This window comes from Leucoraja erinacea, chromosome 8, assembly GCF_028641065.1.
Source record: "Leucoraja erinacea ecotype New England chromosome 8, Leri_hhj_1, whole genome shotgun sequence".
NCBI lineage: Eukaryota > Metazoa > Chordata > Chondrichthyes > Rajiformes > Rajidae > Leucoraja > Leucoraja erinaceus.
The window spans coordinates 34,749,050-34,772,882 of NC_073384.1; the positions used below are offsets into that span (position 1 = coordinate 34,749,050).

The window sequence follows — 23,833 nt, forward strand, 5'->3', positions numbered from 1 at the left end:
GAAGCCTGGCTGCTAATCTGCGCCTACGGCCCCTCCAACCACCACCAATCACTCACACACATTCACACGCAGGCAAAGGTGGGTGAAGTGTCTTGCCCAAGGACACAACGACAGTATGCACTCCAAGCGGGATTCGAACCGGCTACCTTCCGGTCGCCAGCCGAACACTTAGCCCATTGCGCCATCTGTCGGCCGATTTAGAGCCCATACCATTGTTTCCTCTTTGTTTCTTATGATTACTCGCTGAAATATGCTCATCACCACAAAAATGCACTCCCACTGATACTCTTTCCATCTTCTCAACTTAATTAATAAAGCTACAAACATAAATAGATTATTTTGGCTTGAATGGTGTCAGGATCATTGTGTGTTGGAGTGACATTCATCCCAATAAGAGAGTTATGCATCACAGTCCTGATTTGTGCCTTGTAGTTGGTGGATGCACTTTGACCTATCAGGAGGTGAGTCACTACAAATACCTGCTCATGTAACCACAGTATTATGTGGCTGATCCAATTAAGATTCTGGTCAATAATATCTAATATGTTCACAGCAGGGGATTTGGTGATGATGATAATATTGAATGTCAGAGCATGGTGGGTAGACTCTCTCTACCCCCCAAAAAAAGCTGATCTTATCTCCTCTGATGATCTGCCCTTTACAGCCTTTAACCTTGTCGTTCCCCAGCCCCACACTGCTTGCTTCTACCTTCGCCCCAAAATCCATAGACAGGACTGTCCTAGTAGACCCATTGTTTCTACCGGCTCTTACCTCCCTGAACTCATCTCTACATTCCTTAATTCCATCCTATCCTCCCCTTATCCAGTCTCTTCGAACCTACATCCGAGATACCTCTAACCCCCCTCAATTCTTCAAAATATTCTGTGAGACTCTCTGTTGTTGGAAGTGGTGATTTCCTGCCATGTCTGTAATGATTAGCACTTTCTAATTTTCAGCCATTCTCAAATATGGACATCACTTCATCTGAAGGGTTGTGAATATAATTGAAGAATGTGCCATGTTCAGTAATTATCCCCCATTCTGCTTTATATTGGAAGACGAGTAATAGAACCTTGAATTAATAATAATAATAATAATAATAATAATAATAATAATAATAATAATAAACTTTATTTCGGACTCAAGATCCAGACAAGGGACAACATTACATAAAAATGCATTGCATATTAAAAAACATCATAAAGTACATATAAAATCTTTGTATTCAAGATTAGACTTAAGATATTGATCTAAGAAACTCCAGTGCTGCAATGGGCTGAGACGATTGGCCTCTGGCAAACACACCGATCCTCCTTATGTCAGATATGACTTATTCGGAGAACTTCTTGCCACACTTCAGCCATGATTAAATGGCGGAGTAGACTTGATGGGCCAAACGGCATAATTCTACTACTATTTCTTATCGCCTTATGACTTGGTCAAAAGGTCACCTTAATATCAAGGATCTTTAAAATTACCTTTAAATTTCAGCTTTTTGTCCATGTTTGGACCAATGCTGTGATGAAGTTCTGAGCAGTCCTGGTGAAACCCAAATTGGGAATGAGTGAGCAAGGCTACAGGGAATAAATTATGTAGATACAATGAACTGTAGATGCTGGAATCTTGAATAACACAAAAAGTATTGAAGTAACTCAGCAGATCAAGCAGCATTTATGGAGGGAATGGGCTATGTGTATGAAGGAACTGCAGATGCTGGTTTAAACCAAAGATAGACACAAAATGCTGGAGTAACTCAGTGGGACAGGCAGCATCAATGGAGAGAAGGAATGGGTGATGTTTCGGGTCGAGACCCTTCTTCAGACTGAAGTGAGGGGAGAGGGAAATAGATAGATTAGGAAGTGTGAAGGTGTGAAAGCAAGGCAAAGGGAATTGAGATCAAGGATCATTGTTAGCTGGGAGAAGGTAACAACAAAGCAATCAGAGATAAAATGTAGTCAGAGACAGTATGACTGGTCAGAGAACTGGGAACGGGAGGGATGGAGAGAGAGGAAAAGCAAGGGTTACTTGAAGTTGGAGAAGTCAACGTTCATACTACAAGCTGCCCAAGCGAAATATGAAATGCTGTTCCTTCAATTTGCGCTGGGCCTCACTCTGACAATGGAGGAGGCCCATGACAGAAAGGTCAGTATGAGAATGGGGGGAGTTAAAGAGTCCAGCGACAGGGAGATAAGGTAGGTTAAGGCAGACTGGGCGGAGATGTTCAGCGAAACGATCGCCAAGCCTGTGCTTGGTCTCGCCGATATACAGGAGGCCACACCTGGAACAGCGGATACAGTAGATGAGGTTGGAGGAGGTGCAAGTGAACCTCTGCCTCACTTGAAAAGACTGTTGAGGTCCTTGGACGGAGGGGGGAGATATAGGGATAGGTGTTGTATCTCCTGCAGTTGTAGGGGAAAGTACCCGTGGACGGGGTGGTTTGAGTGGGAAGGGACGAGTTGGCCAGGGAGTTGCGGAGGGAACGGTCTCAGCGGAAAAGGGTGGAGATGGGAAGATGTGGCTAGTGGTGGGATCCCGTTGGAGGTGGAGGAAATCATTACCATAATCATAATAGTACTTTAATGTCGGTGGGCTATGTGCTGTATGCAACGGCTGATGGGGTGGAAGGCGGACTCTGTCCCTGTTACGACTGGGGGGAGAGGGAGCAAGAGTGGAGCTGTGGGATATCGAGGAGACCCTAGTGAGGGCCTCATCTATGATGAAAGAGGGAAACCCCCGTTCCCTAAAGAATGAGGCTAGTATGGAACACCTTATCTTGGGTGCAATTGGGAGTAGGGGATAGTCTTTACAGGCAGCATGGTGGGTAGAAATGTCGTCTAAATAGCTATGGGAGTCAGTGGGTTTATAGTGGATGTCAGTTGATAGTCTGTCTCCTGTAATGGAAATTGTGAGATCAAGAAACGGTAGGGAGATGTCGGAGATGGTCCAAGTGAATTTGAGTGCAGGATGGAAATTAGTAGTAAAGCTAATGAAATCAGTGAGTTCTGCAGGGGTGTAGTAGGTAGCACCGATGCAGTTATCAATGTAGCGGAGGTAGAGTTCGGGGATAGGGCCAGTGTACACCTGGAACAATGATTGTTCGACGTACCCTACAAAGACGCAGGCATAGCTGGGGCCCATGCGAGTGCCCATAGCTATGCCTTGGATTTGGAGGAAATGGGAGGAGTCGAAGACGTGGAGAGTGTTGGCAGAGGAGTTGCTGGTTCTGAGGGAATGGACCGTTGTGTTTTGGGTCGGTACCCTCCTTCATACGATATTTGGCAACATTGTATTACCAATGATTGAAGGTAGACAAAAGCAGTATTTATCTCGATTATAGACAAGGCCAGCATACCTGGACAACTATCCATATTGCCGGATTGATGCCCAGTTCTAGTACACTGGTAGAACTTGCCTGGAGAAAATGATTTTTCAAGTCATTCTTTTAATTGCATTCATTTTTATTCTTACTTTGAGCTAACATAAATCAGCTCTTAATCTAGGGGAGAGGGTAGCAGGATCCAAAAACCTATTTACTATCACATTGCGAACATTATGGTTCTCAGCAAAGTATCCAGCATGGCAAATTAATTATCTTTTTCCTCGGATTCTGATGGTTACTCTTGCAGAACACCATTTCTGCAAATGTAACAAGAAGACAAACATTCATATTATTTGGGGTGAAAATGCTTGAAGCGGTAAAGGAGATACAGCACTCCGAGGGCTTCTGCCCACTTTTTAATAGCCTATCTGTTAATGCTTGTTTAATTTGCAGTTCTGTTCACAGGAGGAACTGCTTATGCTAAACATCTGCTATGCACCATGAGCAGCCTTGGGCTATTTCCCTTCACATTAATAATGCTTGTCAGCTGCATCCACCAGCTCCTGAACTGGCAAGCGTGTTTTTTCTCCCAAGTGGGTCCCTTACCTTAACAAGATTGTTGGTCAAAATATTCTAGCATTCCCACCCATTAACTCCATCCTTGCCCGGCAGCTCTGAGCATTTTAATTTGGGGCACTGATTATCTTCGTAAAGCAATGAAGTCAGTGCTCTGCATGGATGGTTTTCTCATTTAACTGCAAGCTTTAACCAACTACTTGTACCAGCATCAAAGTGAAGTTGCTTTCCAACCAGTAGGTGCTGTTCACATACCACAATGATATTTCGACTGTCTTTTAAATATAATACTGCCCCTTTCCCTTTACTTATGACTTTGACGAAGCAACGTGAGTATATAGAGCCAAATGAGGGGGCTTATGTAAAGATCGGAAGTCGTAGAGCCCAAGAATCATTAGCAGGGAAAGAGGCCCATGTCGACCAAGATGCCCCATCTATTCTAGTCCCACTTGCCCGTTTTTAGCCATTACCTTTCCTATCCATGTACCTGTCCAAATGTCTTTCAATTGTTATATTACCTGCCTCAACTACCTCTGGCAGCTCATTCAATATACTCACCACTCTGTGTGAAAGAATTGCCCCTCTGTTAAATCTTTTCTCTCTCATCTTAAACCTTAAATCTTAACCATCTTAAACCTATGCCCTTTAGTACGTGATTCCCCTACCCTGGATAAAAGACGCCAAGCATTCACCATATTTATTCCCCTCGTCATCGTATACGCCTCTGTAAGATCACCCCACGTCCTCCAGCCTGGCCATCCTCTCACTATAGCTCAAGTTTTCAAGTTCCGGCAATGTCCTCGTAAATCTTCTCTGTACTCTTTCCAGCTGAACAACATCCTTCCTATAGCAGGGTGACCGAAACTGAACACCTAAAGTAATCTAGTTCAATCCAAATCCAAGGTTTTAAATCTAAAGCTACAAAGATGTGAAAGGTGAGTGGCCTATGTTAGATTGGGAAATTACAATAAAAGGTAAATAACAGTAGCTAACAGAGAACATAAAGCATAGAACAGTACAGCATAGGAAAAGACCCTTCGTCCTACCTAGTCCGTGCCAAACATGATACCAAATTGATCCTCTGTCAGCACATGATCCATCTCCCTCCACTATCTGCTTATCAATGCGCCACTCTAAAACCTCTTAAATGAGACTATTGCATCTGCCTCCACCACCCCTCTCTGTGTCAAATACCTACCCTGCACATCACCTACAGATGTTGTCCCTCCTACCTTAAAGCTATGTCTTTTAACATTTAAATAATCAGGACATAATTTGCAGAGATACTGTATTTGTATCCCTTTAAATCACAAAAAAACAATCAGGAGAAGTGGCCCAGCATGGCTAACAAGAAAAGTTAATAGTACTAGTTCAAAGGAAAAGGGTTATAATATTGCCAAAGAGGAGCTATAAGCCTACTGAGGGAAAATAGTTCAGCAATTGGTCTAGGAATTGATAAAGAAAGTGCTGGAAGCATAAAGGCAAGCTGTAAAACCTTCCACAGAAAGGGAGAAGGCATTTTATTTTCGACAAAATAAAATATAATAATAAATTTAAGGTGGATCTCTCAAAGACAGAGACAGGAGACAATATGTTGGGGGAATAAAAAAATAGCGAGGAAATTAAAGTACAGGTATTGTGTTTCTGTCCTCGTGGAGAAAGATATCAAAAATCTCCTGGAAGTAGAGGAGACAATATGTCTGGGATAAAGGGGAGGTAAAAGAAATTAGCAATACTTAAAAAAAATGTAGAACTTAATGGAACTGAAAGTCAATGGATCAGGTGTAGCAGCGCCTGCTGGCGCACGCAGATATCGAACCCGGTGTTGAGGAGCCGTGGTCACATGACTCGGGAGGGACTGCTTATTTCGCACGGTTTTTCACTTGCGCGCGTTAGTTCAGCGCTGACCACCGTTGTGGGCAGAAGTGTCTGGAGAACCTGTAGAGTGGATATTGAACTTTTGAATAAAGATCTGTTAAAAACTCCAGTAGTCATTTCTCAGACCACTAAATTGGTGACCCCAACCTGTCTAGCCGTCGTTTGACAAGAAGAATTATGCAGGAAGAGAGTGTTCCTGCAGAATCAGCCATCACGAGGCAGGGCGCACTGGCCTTCAAACTTCCAGCCTTTTGGCCTGATCAACCTCAGGTGTGGTTCGCCCATGTTGAGGCACAGTTCCACCTACATCGCATCGACGCGGACGACACCATGTATTTCCATGTGATGGGCGCATTGCCACAGGACTGTGCCTCGAGGCTGTTGCCTTACATCAGAGACCCTCCATCCAGCGGCAAGTATGAAGGGTTGAAGGCCCTGTTATTCCATGCTTACGGCCTTACCCGCAGAGACAGGGCAGCAAGGCTGCTACATATGGACTGTATCGGCGACCGAAGACCATCGACGATCATGGCAAAGATGTTGGCCCTGATGGACGGGCACCACCCTTGCCTGCTTTTCGAACAGGCGTTGTTAGAGCAGATGCCCGACGAAGTACAGCTAATGCTCGCCGGAGCTGATTTCAGCGACACGCAGCGGCTCGCGGAGAGAGGTGACGAACTGTGGGCGCACAGATGGCGGGGCGTTTATGCTTTCGCCCGCCCCCTGGTCACACAACAGGTGCAGCCGAGCTGACATCGAGAAGAAGAAGAGACCCAGCCCAGCGCCGAAGAGGAATCGCTGCAGCCAGTGGTCTACAGTCAACGCAGATGGTGCTACTACCACGATACGGTCCAAAGAAGCACAGAAGGTGTTTGAAGGTGCAAAGACCGCATTGGCCACATGACCCTAGGGCGTCAGCTCAAACGACCCTCACCGTGGACGCTTCCGATGTGGGGGTAGGTGATGTCCTCGAGCAATGTGTAGGTAGTTGCTGGGTGCTGCTGGCATTTTTCAGCAGGCAACTGCGAGCCCCCAAAGTTAAATACAGCGCTTTCGACATGGAGCTCCTCGCACTTTACCCATTTCGTTATCTCCTGGAGGGGCGCGCTTTCATCGCATTCACCGACCATAAGCCGCTAACATTTGCTTTGACCAAGGTGCCTGACCCTTGGTCTGCCAGACAGCAACGGCACCTCGCCTACATTTCCGAATTCACGTCTGATATTCGGCATGTGGCAGGGAAGCTGAACATTGTGGCTGACGTGTTGTCCCGTCCAGCGCTGCCCGAAGTATCAGTGCTTAGCCTAGGCGTTGATTATGAGGAGCTGGCAGCTGCCCAACAGGCAGATGCCGGTATGGAGGTTTACCGCAATGCTGAATCTGGACTGAAGCTGGTTAAAGTGCCATGTAGCGCCTCCGGCTTACAGGTCCTTTGCGATATCTCCATGGGCAAAGCCCGTCCTATTGTCCCGGTCGTTTGGCGACATCGAATTTTCGACACCATCCACAGCCTAGTGCACCCGTCCATTCGCACCACCTCTGCCTTGGTTGCAACGAAGTTTGTCTGGCACGGGTTAAGGGAGCAAGTCGCTGCATGGGTTCATTCCTGCATCCCATGCCAGACCTCCAAAGTGCAGAGACATGTGCACCCGCAGGTCCAGGATTTTGCCGTCCCGGCGGCAGGTTCCTGCACATACATGTCGATCTGGTAGGTCCCTTGCCTTGTTCGCGCGGGGCTACCCACTTACTGACCATCGTGGACAGGCTTACCAGGTGGGCAGAGGCAATTCCGTTAACGGATACCTCCGCTGAAGCATGCGCAAGGCCCATTGTCTCCAATTGGATCGCTCGTTTCGGGGTCCCCTCAGATATGGTTCGTCTTCAGTACATGTGCCTACTGTGTTACGGGATTGTGCTTATGTTTTTCTCTATAGAGACGCTCATCACTCGCCGTTACAGCGGGTGTACGAGGGTCCTTACAAGGTGCTCAGTACTGGTGTCTCGACGTTCACGTTGGACATGGGTGGCAGAGAGGAGTTCTTCTCCGTGAGTCGCCTTAAGTCAGCACACGTCGACGAGGATAGCCCAATGACAGTGGCTACTCCACGGCGTAGAGGACGTTCACCTGCCGTTTTACTGCCCTCTGAACCTGTTACCCCCGGTCGTGTTTCTCCAGTCCCCTTTGTTACACCCATCCCTCGTTCGAGTTTTTAGCGCCCCTCTGGTCCTGTTTTACCCTAATGTTATGCTCGCCCTGCAACCTCGGACTACGCGTTCCGGTTGCACCATCCGTTTACTGGTACATTTCCGTACCGCGGATTCTGGGGGGGGAGCCATGTAGCAGCGCCTGCTGGCACACGCAGATAACGGACCCGGCGTTCGGAAGCCGCGGTCACGTGACTCGGGAGGGGCTCCTTGTTTCGCGCAGTTTTTCACTTGCGCACGTTAGTTCAGCGCTGACCACTGTTGCGGGCAGACGTGTCTGGAGAACCTGTATACTGGATATTGAACTTTTGAATAAAGATCTGTTGAAAACTCCAGTAGTCGTTTCTCAGACCACTAAAAGGACTTGATAATGTATATGGGTTATAATTATGACTTGGAGACAGTGGATGCTGATTTGTTATCTCCCAAAATTCTACAGGTTAGAGAACAGTCTGCACAAATCTACGAAAAGATGAAGTATGAGTAAACAGGAAATTATCAGTTAGCCTGACATTATTTTTAAGCTAGTTGTTTAGACCACTTAGAAAATAGTAATGTGTGGTTTAAGTTTAGTTTTAGTTTTAGGTTTATTGTCAAGTATACCGATGTACAGTTCTGCAATGAGGTAGAGGAAAATCAGAAGGACCACTCAGAAGTCTTATAACAAAGGGGAAGAAGCTGTTCCTAGTCTGGGATGAAATATCAGGGAATGGATAGGCGATATTTCGAGTCGGGAATGGTTCTTCGGACTGATAGGTGATGTTTTCGATCGGGACACATTCAAACTCCAATCTGAAGAGGTCCGGATACTCCAACACTTTGTATTTTGTGTTCGAATGAATCCCAACAGTTCTTGGTGTGATAGAATAATGTTCTCTGTTCGTGAAATTGGTTGGTGCCAATGAGCACTAGATTATCTTTAACATCCCTTTAATGTAATAAAATGACTGGGGCATTTATGGACACTTTATCAGACAATTTGTACATTTAGTCACAAAAACTGGGATTGTCCGCGTTTTTATTATTTTTTGTCTGTTTTTATGTAGTTTTTGTTATTTTATGTTGGGGTGTGAGGGGGGGGGAAACTTTTGAATCTCTCCCTGCACTGGAGACCCGACCTTTTCTCGTCGGGTCTCAGTTGTCGTTGGGGCCGCAACGAGGAGCGGCCTCCAACAGGAAGAAGCCGGGGACTCTGGTGCTACGACTCACCGTCGCCGTCGCGGAGCTGGCTGAGACCGGAGCGGGTGAAGCGGTGGAGGAGCGCGCTGCTGCTGCTGCTGATGCGAAGGCTGCTACTGCGGGTCTGCGGACGGCGGCACCGGGAGCCCGCGGATCCCTGGGGGGAGACCGCTTTTCGGGGCTCCTGCAACGGCGACTTCTCCCGCCCGAGTTGTGGGGTCGAAGAGCTCCTGGAGCGGGGCCTAACACCACTGCCCCGCGCGGCTTGGAATGGCCGCGGGACTCTGCGAGCGCACACCGGGGTCTCTAACACCAAGACCCGGTGTGCGACCTCGCACCACCCGGCGTGGCTTTAATGGCTGCGGGACAATCGCCATCGCCAGCCGGGGGCTTTGACTTTGACTCTGACATGGGGGTGGGGGGAAGAGTGCAGTGGAGAGATAAGTTTTTTTGGCCTTCCATCACAGCTATGTGATGGATGTTTATGTAAAATGTAAATTATGTTGTGTCTGGGGTCTATTTGTGTGTAATGTATGGCTGCAGAAACGGCATTTCATTTGGACCTCCAGGGGTCCAAATGACAATTAAATAGACTATTGACTATTGACTATTGAAAAAGAGATAATGAGACAGGTGATTAAAAACTTGGTCAAAGAGTTAGACTTTAAGGAAGATCTTAAAGGAGCAGTGAGAGGTGGAGGGACAGAGATGTAGGGGAGATATCTAGTGAGAGAGTCTAGGACAGAGACACTAGTGGGAGATTGTAGGACCAGAGGCCATAGCCTTAGAATAAAAGAATGTACCTTTAGAGAGGAGGAATTTATTTAGTTAGAAGGTGGTGAATCTCTGGTTTTCATTGCCACAGAAGGGTGGAGGACATCAATGAATAGTTTTAAGCCAGAGATTGACAGATTTACGATTCGTACGGGTATCAGGAGTTATGAGATTAAGGCAGGAGAATTAGCAATATTACAAAATTTTGAGATTTAAAAAATCGTCTGTAATTTATCCCATCAGATAAAGCATAAAAATAAGTTTAATTTGACACCTAATTCACTTTCATATCTTCAGTATTAAAAACGTTATGGCCATTTTCATACTCTGAAATTAGCATATTTTTCCCTATTGCTTTTCCATCGACTTAACTCAAAAGCTGTGATCGAGGACAGTCAAAAGCTTCCTTAAAAATTAAGAGAACTGAATGAAATTTTCAGTTATTATAGATTGAAGCATTCTGAAACAAATATGAAACAATCTTACTTGGATGACCTGAAATTAAAGCATATAATTAGTTAGTTACCTAATTGTAGCTAATTACAAAATTAAATTACTAGATCTAAAAATCTATCCATTTGTTAAGAAAAGGTTAACATTTTTAAATAGCCTAAGTGTCCAAATAACATTCACACAAGAATTCACAATATAACATGATTTTTAAATCTCATTGTCATAAATTTATAGGCCGAATGGAAGGAATTTAATGTTTAATTCCCGTAAATTAATGGGCATTTTAATCATCTTGCGAGTGTGTTTTTGTGGAACGCAATCGATTGGAACGTTGTGGTTGCAGTGAATTTGAACCCCATATCGGCAGGAGAAACATTGCCTGTTCGTATGGGGCCAAAATCACATTTTCGCCAATGAAATTTGGATTAAAGTCATCCTAAGAAGCAAGTTTATATGTAAAATACACGACTTAGCTTATGTTTTGTCCCCTATGTGAGATCCGTCCCTTGTAGGCGCTGACGGCGTTAGAAGTAGCTTTTTATTTTACTCTAGGGATTAAATTGTCCCACGATTTTTTTTTTTAAACTTCCGAGAACGGAAGTTGGAACGATTTTTCTGCAGCAGCCGAACAGCCTGAGAAAGTTCGACTCCGACAGGCAAGAAAAACGGCATTTTAATCCCCCCCCCCCCCCCCCCCCCCCCCCCCCCCCCCCACAAAGTCGTGCACACGGCCAGTGGCGTAACTGCAGCGCCGTTGAAGGTGAGTATTGTAACATTGCTAGGAGAATTGGGTTGAGAGGGAAAGATAGATCAGACATAATTGATTGTAGATTTAATGGGTCAAATGGCCTAATTCTGCTCCTATAATTTATGAAATTTCCTGAGCTGGTGGTTGATGCTGGCAATAGTGAGAGCAATGATGTGGCAGAAGTGGCGAACGGCAGTTTACTTAGATGGTTCCAGATTTGCAAAGCCAGGGAGTGGTGGAGCTGCCATGGAATTTAAATGTAATAGTGTGAATTTGATGTACTGCTTCCCCTGAGCTAATGCATGTCCATGAACATGGTAACAGGTGAACAGGACTCTGTAAGCTGTTGGATGCATTTCTAAGTTTATTGGGAATAAAAATTGGGAGTTCTGCCTAGGGAGCATTGGAATAATTGGATGGGAGGTAACAAAAGCAGTGATATGCCTGGTCATATGCTCATCAGATGAAGCATGAAATGATCCCAGATAGGTCAAGGCGGCTGCAACAGTGACAATGACAATACCAGCAGTATTATGTCTTTGAAGTGATTTAACTGCTGGTCTGGGTGCAGCCAATTTCAATGTTTTGCAAATACTATATATTAATATTAAAATTTCATAAGTATATTATTGTCTATAAAGCATTTGGAACAGACAGAGGTTGTGATAGAATCTATGCAAAAAGAAACAAAGACTTTCTGTTGTTTTTTGCATTACCAACAATTTTTGGAAGGTATGGCATCTGACAAATGAATCATTAGCCTAAAAAGCACAACAATGTTTTCTTTTGAAACAATATATCCTGGTGTGCAAGAACATGCCATTTTGCAATGTCTTTAATATAAATTATCTATTTAGGGCCAGAGAGTCTTTATAATATATTATTTATTTTTGCTAAAGGCAATTTTAAATGGCACTGTCATTTTCCAGTTGCTGAGTGGCCAAGTGTTGTTCTTGGTCTGATTGCAGCCAATATACACCAGAGACCATTTTGTTGGAATACTGATCCATAGAAGGGAAAGTTATTCAGTCATAATAATTGATTACTTTATCATAATCCCAATTGAAAATACTCATGTCTAGACAGGTTCAGCTTTGATGCTTTCCATCACCTGGTGGGCCTGTTGAAAAGACCAGTTATTAGGTTGTGGTGTGAACGACCACATCTCCCTGTAAAACCATTCTGGCCTGCGGCACATCCTGCAGAGTAGGGAAAGAGGTTAGGAAATTAGAACAGAACAGCATGTGATTGTCTTCTTCTTCTTCCCCTGCTCTTAGTGATCCAGTGTTGGTATTCCCGTGTGTGGATCAACATGTCATCTGCTTGGATTGTTTCTACCTATATTGCATGACACGGCTGAATGACCGGCAGTTTATTCATGACCAAGAGGTTGGATATTCTCTCCCTTGTGTCGGTGAGTCCCAAATTAAAATGTGGCTGTTACTGTTTTCATCTTTTGTCACATGAAGGATCTGCATTGACTAAAATTTGTGAAATAAATGCAGTGTTAACATCGGTGCTGTATTTAGACATGATGGGGTTAAATAACAAGATATAGTTCAATATTTTGATCAGAAGTATTTGAGGGAAAAGAACACCGCAGCATAGATAGGAAATGTTAATGAGACATAGATGTTAATTGGAGTAATCTGTCAATTGGACGTTTACAAATGTTCCATCTCTGGAAATAATGATGGGAGTGTTCTTTCTTCGTATTAAAATTATTGCAAACAGCACTGTTACCTCTACAACTCATTTTTTTGTCAGCTTTCACCCTCTTGTAATATAGAAGTTCACAGCCTAAGAAGTATCCTGACCCAAAACATCGTCTGTCCATTTCCTCCACAGATGTCTTCCATTAGTAAAGCCTGTGAAGAAGAAATGATGAAAATGTGACATTGCTATTACATTGGTTTGGTGGATGAGGGTAGCACAGATGCATGTCAAGACAAATGAAATAAATGCAAGGTTAAAACACATAAGACTAGCCGATGAAAGAAACTGGAGCAAAACACAGTGGTGGAGGAACTCAATGGGTCAGGCAGCATCTGTGGAGGGAATGGACAGTTGACAATTCAGTCAAGATCCTTCCTCTGGATGGATGAGTGAAGGGATGGGGCCCAATACAAAGGGATGAGGAGGTGGAACACCTGATAGGAGGATCCAGGTGAAAAGGTGGTTGATTGGTGGATGGAGTCAGATGGGAGAGAGAGGCATAGAGAAATAAATAAATGCAATCTGGGTTTGCACTCCCATGAGCATTCGGCTGATTTTCTCTGGAACATCAGAAACTGCGGGGACATCTGATAGAAGTAGATAAAATTATGAGATGCATAGAAAGCCTTATGACCTGGACAGGTTGAGTGTGTGGGCAGATGCGTGGCAGATGCAGTATAATATAGATAAATGTGAGGTTATCCACATTGGTGGCAAAAACAAGGGGGCAGATTATTATCTCAATGGGGTTAGGTTAGGTAAGGGAGAGGTACAGCGAGACATGGGTGTCCTTGTACACCGGTCACTGAAAGTTGGCTTACAGGTACAGCAGGCAGTGAAGAAAGCTAATGGAATGTTGGCCTTCATAACAAGAGGATTTCAGTATAGGAGTAAAGAGGTTCTTCTGCAGCTGTATAGGGCTCTGGTAAGACCACATCTGGAGTATTGTGTACAGTTTTGGTCTCATAATTTGAGGAAGGACATCCTTGTGATTGAGGCAGTGCAGCGTAGGTTCACGAGATTGAATGGCGGGACTATCATATGAGGAAAGATTGAAAATACTAGGCTTGTATTCACTGGAGTTTAGAAGGATGAGGCGGAACCTTATAGAAACATATACAATTATAAAAGGACTGGACAAGCTAGATGCGGGAAAAATGTTCCGAATGTTGGGAGAGTCCAGAACCAGGGGCCACAGTCTTAGAATAAAGGGGAGGTCATTTAAGACTGAGGTGAGAAAAAAACTTTTTCACCCAGAGAGTTGTGAATTTGTGGAATTCCCTGCCACAGAGGGCAGTGGAGGCCAAATCACTGGATGGATTTAAGAGAGAGTTAGATACAGCTCTAGGGGCTGGTGGAATCAAGGGATATGGGGAGAAGGCAGGCACGAGTTATTGATTGGGGACGATCAGCCATGATCACAATGAATGGGTGTGCTGGCTCGAAGGGCCGAATGTCCTCCTCCTGCACCTATTTTCTATGTTTCTATGAAAGGGTAGACAGTTAGAACATTTTCATAAAGTAGAAATGTCAAATATGAGAGGACATAGCTTTAAGGCGAATGGGACAAAGTTGAAAGGAGATGTGCAGGGCAAGTCTTTTTACACAAGAGGGTAGTGAGTGCCTGGAACTCACTGCCAGGTATGGTGGGGAAGGCACATATGATAGTGGCATTTAAGAGGCTTTTAGATAGGCACATGGATATGCAGGGAATGGCGGGGTATGGATCACGTGCAGCCAGAGGAGATTAGTTTAACTTGGCATCGTGTTTGGCACAGACATTGTGAGCCTAAGAATCTGTTCCTGTTCTGTACTGTTCTATGTTGAACGTACTTGATGTGGTGAGGCTACGTAAATAATGGGAGAAGGCTCATGTGTGATGTAAGCACCATCATACAACAACTGGGCAAAATTATATATGTTAGGAAGCTGACCGCATGTGGACACCAGAATATTCTTACAGCTTTTAACTTTTCTCTCTCAATCTATTTAAATGTTACAATGTAAAAAACAACCCAAATTCTTGGTTGGATGGTTAACAAGAATCTCAACCTGGCTTAGTTATTTCTCTTTTTTTGTTTCATTACTAAACACATTATGCTCTGCAGAAAATGTATTGGAGGAGTTACTGAGACAAATGACATTAGGGAACTGCATTACCATAAACAGATAATTAATGCGTATCATTGCTCTTTCATTTCATACTTAATAGCGATCATATCACAGTTCAATTACTAGAATTAAATTACTTTCCAAAATTCATTGAAGAGAATGTCTATTTCTATTCTGGTCTCCATGTTACAAAATGGTTGCGGGGTGTGCTGAGCTTGATAGAATCCTTTAAAAATGATGAAGGTGAAGTGCATACAAGAATTTAAATTTACTGGCATTGAGAAGGGCCAGTTGTCATCCAATATGTTATGTGCTAATCTTGTGCTCCTGCATCTACAATCTCATAGAATCATAAAGCGTGGGAACAGGCCTTTCTGCCCACTTGCCCATGCTGACCAACATGCCAGTTTATACTAGTCCCACCTGCCTGCAATTGACCTATATCCTTCAAAACCTGTCCATGTACCTGTCCAAATGATTTTTAAACATAGTGATAGTATCTGCCTCAACTGCCTCCTTTGGCAGCTTGTTCCATATACCCAACACCCTCTGTGCAAAGAAACATTGCCCATCAGGTTCTTATTAAAGCTTCCTCCCTTCATCTTAAACTTATGTCCTCTGATTCCCCTACACTAGGTAAAAGCCTCTGTGTATTTAACCTATCTATTCCTCTCATGATCCTATAGATCCCTCTGACCCTATATCCCTCTGCTCTACAACACTACAAAAGCCCTGCATATTCACTGTGCAGATCATGCCCTGGTTAGACTTTCCAAAATGCAACATCTTGCATTAATCTGTATTATGGATGAGGCCTCCATACCTGGAATTCTGGGCACATTTTGGGTCAGCTTATTCTCAACCCGAAACGTCACCCATTCCTTCTTCTGCCTGTCCCGCTGAGTTACTCCAGCTTTTTGTGTCTATCTAAAGAAGAACATAGTTGCAATGGAGGCAATCCAAAAATGTCACCGGATTCCTGGGGCGAGGGGAATGTCCTATCAAGAGAGGTTAACCAAGTTAGGTCTGTAGGGGCCGAATGGCCTACTCCTGCACCTAATTTCTATGTTTCTATGTTTCCCTGGAGTTTAAAAGAATAAAGGTGATCTTATTCAGACAGGGCTTGACAAGTAGATGTCAAGATGTTCTCAGTAACAGTTGAGTCTCAGATGAGAGGACATCGTTTTAATGGGCAGTCATTTATACTTGAGCTGCATATAGATGTCTTCTTGCAGAATGTAGTAAACCTCTGGAAGTCCCTGCCGCAGAGACCTGTGGAGACTAGCTCATTAAAAGTATTTAAAGTGGACATGTTACATTTGTGAAAGGATCGGGATTAAAGTTTACTCAAATTGGAAAAGAGGAGGGATTGAAGCATGGGGTAGACCAGCTGTGATCATATTGAATGCTGGGTCAGGCTTGAGGGTCTACTCCTGCTATTTTCTTGTGTTCTTGTGTTCGAATAGCAATCTCAAAGTCTCCGTTGCGAGATGTGAACAGTTTTATTGTCACCCTGTTACCTATAAAATTACAATAGCTAAAAATATTTCATGTAATTATGACATTTCAACAAAGTGAATTGCAGCAAAACTAAATATTGGGCGATCCTTAATCATATGAAATTTGAAATCTGATTATAGAGTGATGTCATCCCTGGACATTTCTTTAATTGCTTGCACTTTTAGCTGTATGCGACAATTTAATTGTGGGTTACTTACTTTGCCTGCAGAGGTTGCAATTTGTCATTGTGTCCCAAATCCTTGATGCATTGATGCATAAGGATATTAACAGCTTGTGACACCAGTAATCCAGATTTATCGGGGGATATCAGAAACGTAATACTGAGCAATTAGGTCATATTATATATGCAACATATATAAGAAACCATTCTTAATTGTGTTCTCCTTAACAGCTGCTGCAATGAAGGATGACAATTTGATTTAGCAGTAGTTGTCATTTGCCTCAGGCATCTTCTGGAATTTATGCAAAGGGAAAATAGACAGAACTTCTAGAGCTTAAATACTGAAGTCAATGATGGAAATGTATATCACACAAACTGTGCATTTTTTAATGGTGAAAATAATGTTTGTATTGCATTTGCCACTGCAATATTGCCCAAACACCTTACCTTTTACTCACCAATGCTTGTTTTTACTTAATATGCATGCGTTTCCTTTTTGACCACTGTTTATTGCCCTGAAGAAGAAAATGATGACCTGTTTTCTTGAACTACTGCAATGCGAGGTTAAGATGCTCCCTCAGAATTGTCACATTGGCTTTAAGGTTTCAAGCTAAAGATGATGAGGCAATGTTTCTTGAATTTAGGGAAATTGTAACTGGTAGTGCTACCAAAATGGTGGGTGAAGATGCCTAGGAAACCAAGAGAAATGGATATGCTTGAATGCTCTGGTTTCCATCCACATTCAAAGTTCAAGCTTGTAGGTTAACACAGTAACGCGGTAGCACTCCATTCTGCACTCTGGTTATTTTTCGCTTTACACTACTTGCCGTACTTGTTTATGGCTCAATTGTACTTATGTATGGCAAAATTTGACTGGATAGAATGCAAAACAACGTTTTTTACTGTAGCTTGGTGCATATTTCAATAATAAATCAATATCAATAATATACCAATGCTCATTTAGAGCCAACATGATGGGCCAAATGGTCTCCTTCTTTGATATAATAAGTCAGCAATGCATAACGACTCATGAATGGTTATTGCCTAGTAATATCCAAGGAATAGAATTTTGAGTAGCCTGGAGTTACCCCTGAATATCCGTATAAAAATGGGAAGAACTGGAACTATTCAACGCGTGATAAGAACAAAAGTGCAAATTTCAAACTGGAAGAGGTTAGAGAAGGATAACATTAATGCAGATAATAGCCAGTGAAAAGGGAAGAGGGCAGAATATTAGCCAAGGATTAGGTCTGTGTTGGAATGGAGGGCAAGCATGAATAAATGTGTGAAATATTGATGGTGTATGACAAAGTGGGTTGATCAATGATCAAACAAAGGATGGATCCATAAGAAATAGTGATTGAGTGAGGAACAAAGGGAATGATGGTGCCCTGCATGCACTGGGACTCAACAATTCTCTATGAGGAATATAAGTTCAAAATACAAATTAAAAAGTAATCACATACAGCTAAAAGTAAGATGGAAGGAAAAGACAACATGATTCTACAATATTTAATGGGAAAATAACTTCAAAACTTTAAAGTGCATGAAGAGATTGAAGGTTAGGATTGGTCTAAAAAGTGTGCCTATCGTTGCATTTGGTAACAAGATATGAATACCACAGAAATTATAGACAGACCAAAAAGACTAGAGCTCATAACAATGCCAGGATATTTATATTTCTTGAATGGTGGAAAATGAAATTTATGGAGTTGTTACTTCACTGAATGCCGGTTGGGAGTTACTGCTGTAACAGATTCGCTAACATAAAACCCATTGTTCAAAGTTAACAACCAAGCCTAAGCAACATCCGTTCTCAGATTGAAACTATAATAAAATGGATTAAGACCAGATTTTGGATGAAAAGGGCCAACTACAACAGCCTATTTTGGATTGAGGAAAGCAAAAATTGAAATATCTTGACAAGATTCTTCATGGAAGACTTCTGCAGGACAGAGATTCAAATGTAGTAATAGATAAGCAATCCTTTGGACATACTATGATAAATCAGTGCTCTGAAGAGGAACAGTCTTTCATGATAATAAGTCAGGTTGTGATAGTATTCTTACTCTGAGTTAGACAGTTGTGACCAAATCTAGGCTGATATTCAAGTGCAATATTGGAGGTGCATTATATTGTTGAGGATAAGATTTTTAAGAATCAAACATCAAGAATGTTTAATTGTTATGTGTACCGGCAACAGAAATTGAAATTCGTGCTTGCTGCAGTTTTAAGGGCCCCTTTGATGCAATAACACACAAATACATCTTTGATAATCAACAATGCAATAAATTAATAATCAATAATACATGGGTAATTTTTAACCAGGCCATAATAGTGCAAAACTAAAATCCATAGTGCAACCAAAACAAAGTCCATAGTTGCTGAGGTAAGATTGACATGGAAGCAAAACACCATAGTTCCCTCAGATGGATATTAAGCCACACAGACATTCTGCCATTGACCTATTGCAATTCTTATCTAGTCCAACATTAATAAAACTGAGTATGTGGACATCATTGAAGTAATCATTGCGGCAACAGGCGAGACTCCAGGATTGTTTTGTTTAGTTTTGTTTAGAGATACAGCGCGGAAACAGGCCCTTCGGCCCACCGGGTCTGCGCCGACCAGCGATCCCCGCACATTAACACTATCCTACACACACTAGGGACAATATTTACATTTACCAAGCCAATTAACCTACAAACCTGTAAGTCTTTGGAGTGTGGGAGGAAACCAAAGATCTCGGAGAAAACCCACGGTCGGAAGAGGAAGGATATTCTGCAACAAGATTTTATGAAATTTGGCAGAAGACTGAAAAGCAGGGCCTGCAGGGTCGTGGTCTCAGGAATGCTTCCAGGACCTTGTGCTAATGAAGGAAAGAATAGGAAGGTTGAGAATATGAATGTATGGCTGAGGAGTTGGTGCACGGGGCAACAATTCAGATTTCTGGATCATTGGGATCTATTCTGGTGCAGGGGTGACCTGCATAAAAGGTACGGGTTGCACCTAAACTGGAGGGGACCAGCATCCTAGCGGTAAGGTTTGCTAATGCTACACGGGAGGGTTTAAACTAGATTGGCAGGGGGGTGGGATCTCGTGCAGGACAGAGGCACAGGAGAGGCTAGAAGTTGGTATGGAGGGTGATGTGGGAAAGTTTAATGGACAAAATAGGTTAAAAGCTGGAGAGCGAGGAAGGAGGGTTGGTTTAAACTGCACATATTTTAATGTAAGGGATTGACGCGTTAGGCAGATGAGCTTAGGGCATGGATAGGTACGAGCGATTGGGACATTGTAGCCATGATTGAAACCTGGTTAAAGGAGGGGCAGGACTGGCAGCTCAAGTTTCGGGGGTACAGGACTTCAGGAGAGACAGGGGTGAGGAAAAAAGAGATGGGGGAGTTGCATTGTTGGTTAAGGAGGATGTCACGGCTGTGTTCAGAGGTGATTTTAAGGACGATTCGTCTAGTGAAGCTACATGGGTGGAGCTGAGGAACAAGAAAGGGATGATCACCTTGTTGGGGGTGTACTACAGACCCCCAAATAGTCAATGGGAATTAGAAGAGCAAATGTGCCGGGTGATTGCAGACAGCTGCAGGTCAAATAAGGTTGTTGTGGGGGATTTCAACTTTCCCAATACAGACTGGGAAAATCATAGTGTGAAGGGTTTAGATGGGGTGCAATTCCTCAAAACTGTTCAGGAGAGTTTTCTTAAACAATATGTGGAGTCTCCCACACATGAGAGGATATGTTTTTTAAAGTGTACTAAAGAGAGTTCAGGATGTGTATGGCCCCGTTAGAATGAAAGGCAAAGCAGGCAAACGTAAGGAAGCTTGTCTGATGAGGGAAATTGGGACGTTAGTCAAAAACAAGAAGGATGCATGGGACAGTTATAAGCTGCTGGGATCTAGTGCATCCCTGGAAGAGTTTCGGGAACTAAGGAGCAAACTTAAAAAGGAGATCAGAAGGGTGAAAAGCGGCCAGGAGATACCTCTGGCAGATAGCATAAAAGACAATTCCAAAAGATTTTATAAATATATAAGGGGGAAAAGGGTGATGAGAGAGAGAGGAACTTCTCAGGAATAAAAGCGGTCACCCTTGTGTGGAGCCACAGGAGATGGGCAAGGCCCTCAATGAGTAATTTTCCTCTATATTTACCGAGGAGAAAGACACTAGGATGGAGGAAATTGGAGCAGTCACTGGAAGTGTCATGAGAGTGTAGTCAAGGTTACCGTCGATGAAGTACTTGGGTTTGAAGGTAGACAAATCTCCAGGGCCTAATCAGATATATCTGAGGACATTGCGGGAAACTAGAGAGGAAATTGCAGGAGCTCTGGTTGAAATTTACGAGTTGTCCTTAAATGCAGGAGAGGTGCCAGAGGATTGGAGGGTGGCAAATTTTGTGCCTCTTTTCAAGAAGGGCTGCAGGGAAAATGCTGGGAACTATAGGTCGGTGAGCTTAACATCTGTAGTTGGTAAGTATTTTGAGCGATAGGATATACAGGCATTTGGATGGGCAAGGGCTGATTATGGACAGTCAGCATGGTTTCGTACATGGGAGGTCGTGTCTCACAAATCTGATTGATTATTATGAAGACGTGTACAAAAAGGTTGATGAAGGCAGAGCTGTAGATGTGTACATGGACTTTAGTAAGGCGTTTGACAAGGTGCCGCATGGTAGGCTGCTCTGGAAGGTTAGAACTTATGGGATCCAAGGAGAGATAGCTGAATGGATAGCAAATTAGTTCCATCGAAGGAAGCGGAGGGTGATGGTGGAAGGTTGCTTCCTTGAATAGAGGCCTGTGACTAGTGGTGTGCCACAGGGTTTGGTGCTGGGCCCATTACTGTTTGTCATCTACATCAATGATTTGGATGAGAACATACAGGGCAAAATTAGCAAGTTTGCTGATGATACAAAAGTTAGTGGTTTTGCAGATAGTGAAGACGGTTGTGAACGATTGCAGCAGGATCTGGTTCGATTGTCCAGGAGGAATGGTTGATGGAATTTAATTCAGAGAAGGGTGAGGTGTTGCATTTTGGGACATCGAACAAAGGCAGGACCTCCACAGTAAATGTTAGACCTCTGGGTAGTGTTGGAGAGCAGAGGAATCTAGGAGTACAAGTGCATGGTTCCTTGAAGGTCGAATCGTAGGTAGATAAGGCGGTCAAAAGCACTTTTAGCACTGGCCTCCATCAGTCAAGTATTGAGCATAGAAGTTGGGAGGTCGTTGCAGTTGTATAAGGCGTTGGTGGGACCGCATTTAGAATATTGTGTTCAGTTCTGGGCACTATGTTATAGGAATGATATTGTCAAGCTTGAAAAGGTTCAGAAAAGATAACTAAAAAGGCAATACGGGGAGAAAAGATGAGGTACGAAGGTAAGCTAGCCAAGAATATAAAGGAGGATATCTCTTCTTTAAGTATGTGAAGAGGAAAAAATTAGTTAAGACCAAAGTTGGACCCTTGAAGACTGAAAAAGGTGAATTTATTATGGGGAACAAGGAAATGGCAGATGAGTTTACCAGGTACTTTGGATCCGTCTTCACTAAGGAGGATACAAACAATCTTCCTGATGTACTAGTGTCACTAGGGGCACTGCTTTGAAGGCGCCTCTGCCTACAGCCTGTCCGTTTTTTCCTATCCTTTTTTTATTTTAGTTTGACTAAACAGTTTTGTTTTGGAGATTCTTTAGTTTTTCTATGTGGGGGAGGGGGGACGGGTAAGGGGGAAACCACTTCCCAGTCGCTTCCTGACGAGGATACAACTATTTCTCCGAGTCGTGTCCTCGTCTCCCACCTCGCGGCCTAGCATATGGATTGGCGCGGCCTTTGCAACCAGAGACCGGGGACCGGAACAGAGCTTCGGCAGCAGCGGCGCGGCGCTGGATTCATCGTGGAGCGGGCGATACCTACCTGGATCTCCGTTTGAAGATCCGGAACATTAGGCCCGCTGCTCCAACATCGCGGGGCTGTGATTCTCGGAGTTCCCAACATGGACGGCGCTGACTCCAACATTGCGGAATCCCTGGGGCCCTTTGCCGAAGGCCGCCAGCATGAATCTCCGCCCGGCGCGACCTGGGGACGTCGGGAGCTGCGGATTCCGTTGGGAAGCGGCCGATTTGGAGGTCCAAGCCGCTGAAGTTGGCCTCCCGTTCCGACGTTGGAGTGCCAACATCCTGGCGAGCAGGCCTGAGCGGCGGGCTGCCGTAGCGGCAACTGCGCAGGGATCCGGAGGCCCCAACATGGGTGAACATCAGAGGAAGATGACTGACTTTGGTGCCTTCACTCACAGTGGGAAACCTTTGACTCTGCTGTGTGGGGATGTTTTATGTTGAATTCTATCGTGTGTTGTGTTCTTTATTTTATTGTATGGCTGTATGGTAATCACATTTCACTGTGCCAACTGGCACATGTGACAAATAAATGTATCTTGTATCTTGTAGTGGCCAGAAGATATGGGGTGACGGAGGAAAATGAATGAAATCCACATTAGGCAGGAAATTATGTTGGGTAGATTGATGGGGCTGAAGGCTGATAAATCCCCAGGGCCCAATGGTCTGCATCCCAGGGTACTTAAGGAAGTGGCCCTAGAAATCATGGACGCATTGCTGTTCATTTTCCAATGTTCTATAGATTCAGGATCAGTTCCTGTGGATTGGACGGTAGCTAATGTTATCCCAATTTTTAAGCAAGGCGGGAGAGAGAAAACACGGAATTATAGACCAGTTAGCCTGACATCAGTGGTGGGGAAGATGCTGCAGTCAATCATAAAAGATGAAATAGTGCACATTTGGATAGCAGTAACAGGATCAGTCGGAGTCAGCATGGATTTACAAAGGGGAAATCATGCTTGTCTAATCTTCTGGAATTTTTTGAGGATGTAACTAGGAAAATGGACAAGGGGGAGCCAGTGGATGTAGTATACCTGGACTTTCAGAAAGCATTTGATGAGGTCGAACGCACTACTCTCTGCAGAGCCTTCCTGTCCTGGGCAGAGCTGTTCCCAAACCAGATTGAGATGTTGCCGGACAAGATGTTTTCTACAGCCCCAGAGTAGAAGCACTGAAGGATCCTCAGAGAGACTCTGAATTTCTTCAGCTGCCTGAGGTGGTAAAGGCGCTGCCTTGCCTTACTCACCAGTGCGGCAGTGTGTGTTGTCTATGTCCCCTGTGATGTGGACTCCCAGGTATTTA

The 23,833-nt window shown here is 43.8% G+C and overlaps 1 protein-coding gene across 5 annotated transcripts in view; it reads left to right on the forward strand.

Moving 5' to 3' along the window:
• Positions 1 to 23,833, forward strand: part of prkn (parkin RBR E3 ubiquitin protein ligase) — a 702,314-nt gene that overhangs the window by 375,939 nt on the left and 302,542 nt on the right. For all 5 annotated transcript variants that reach the window (XM_055639426.1, XM_055639424.1, XM_055639422.1 and 2 more), the window contains one exon: positions 12,410 to 12,546. In XM_055639426.1, coding sequence (XP_055495401.1) covers positions 12,410 to 12,546 — 137 coding nt within the window. The remainder of the gene's footprint in view (positions 1 to 12,409; positions 12,547 to 23,833) is intronic.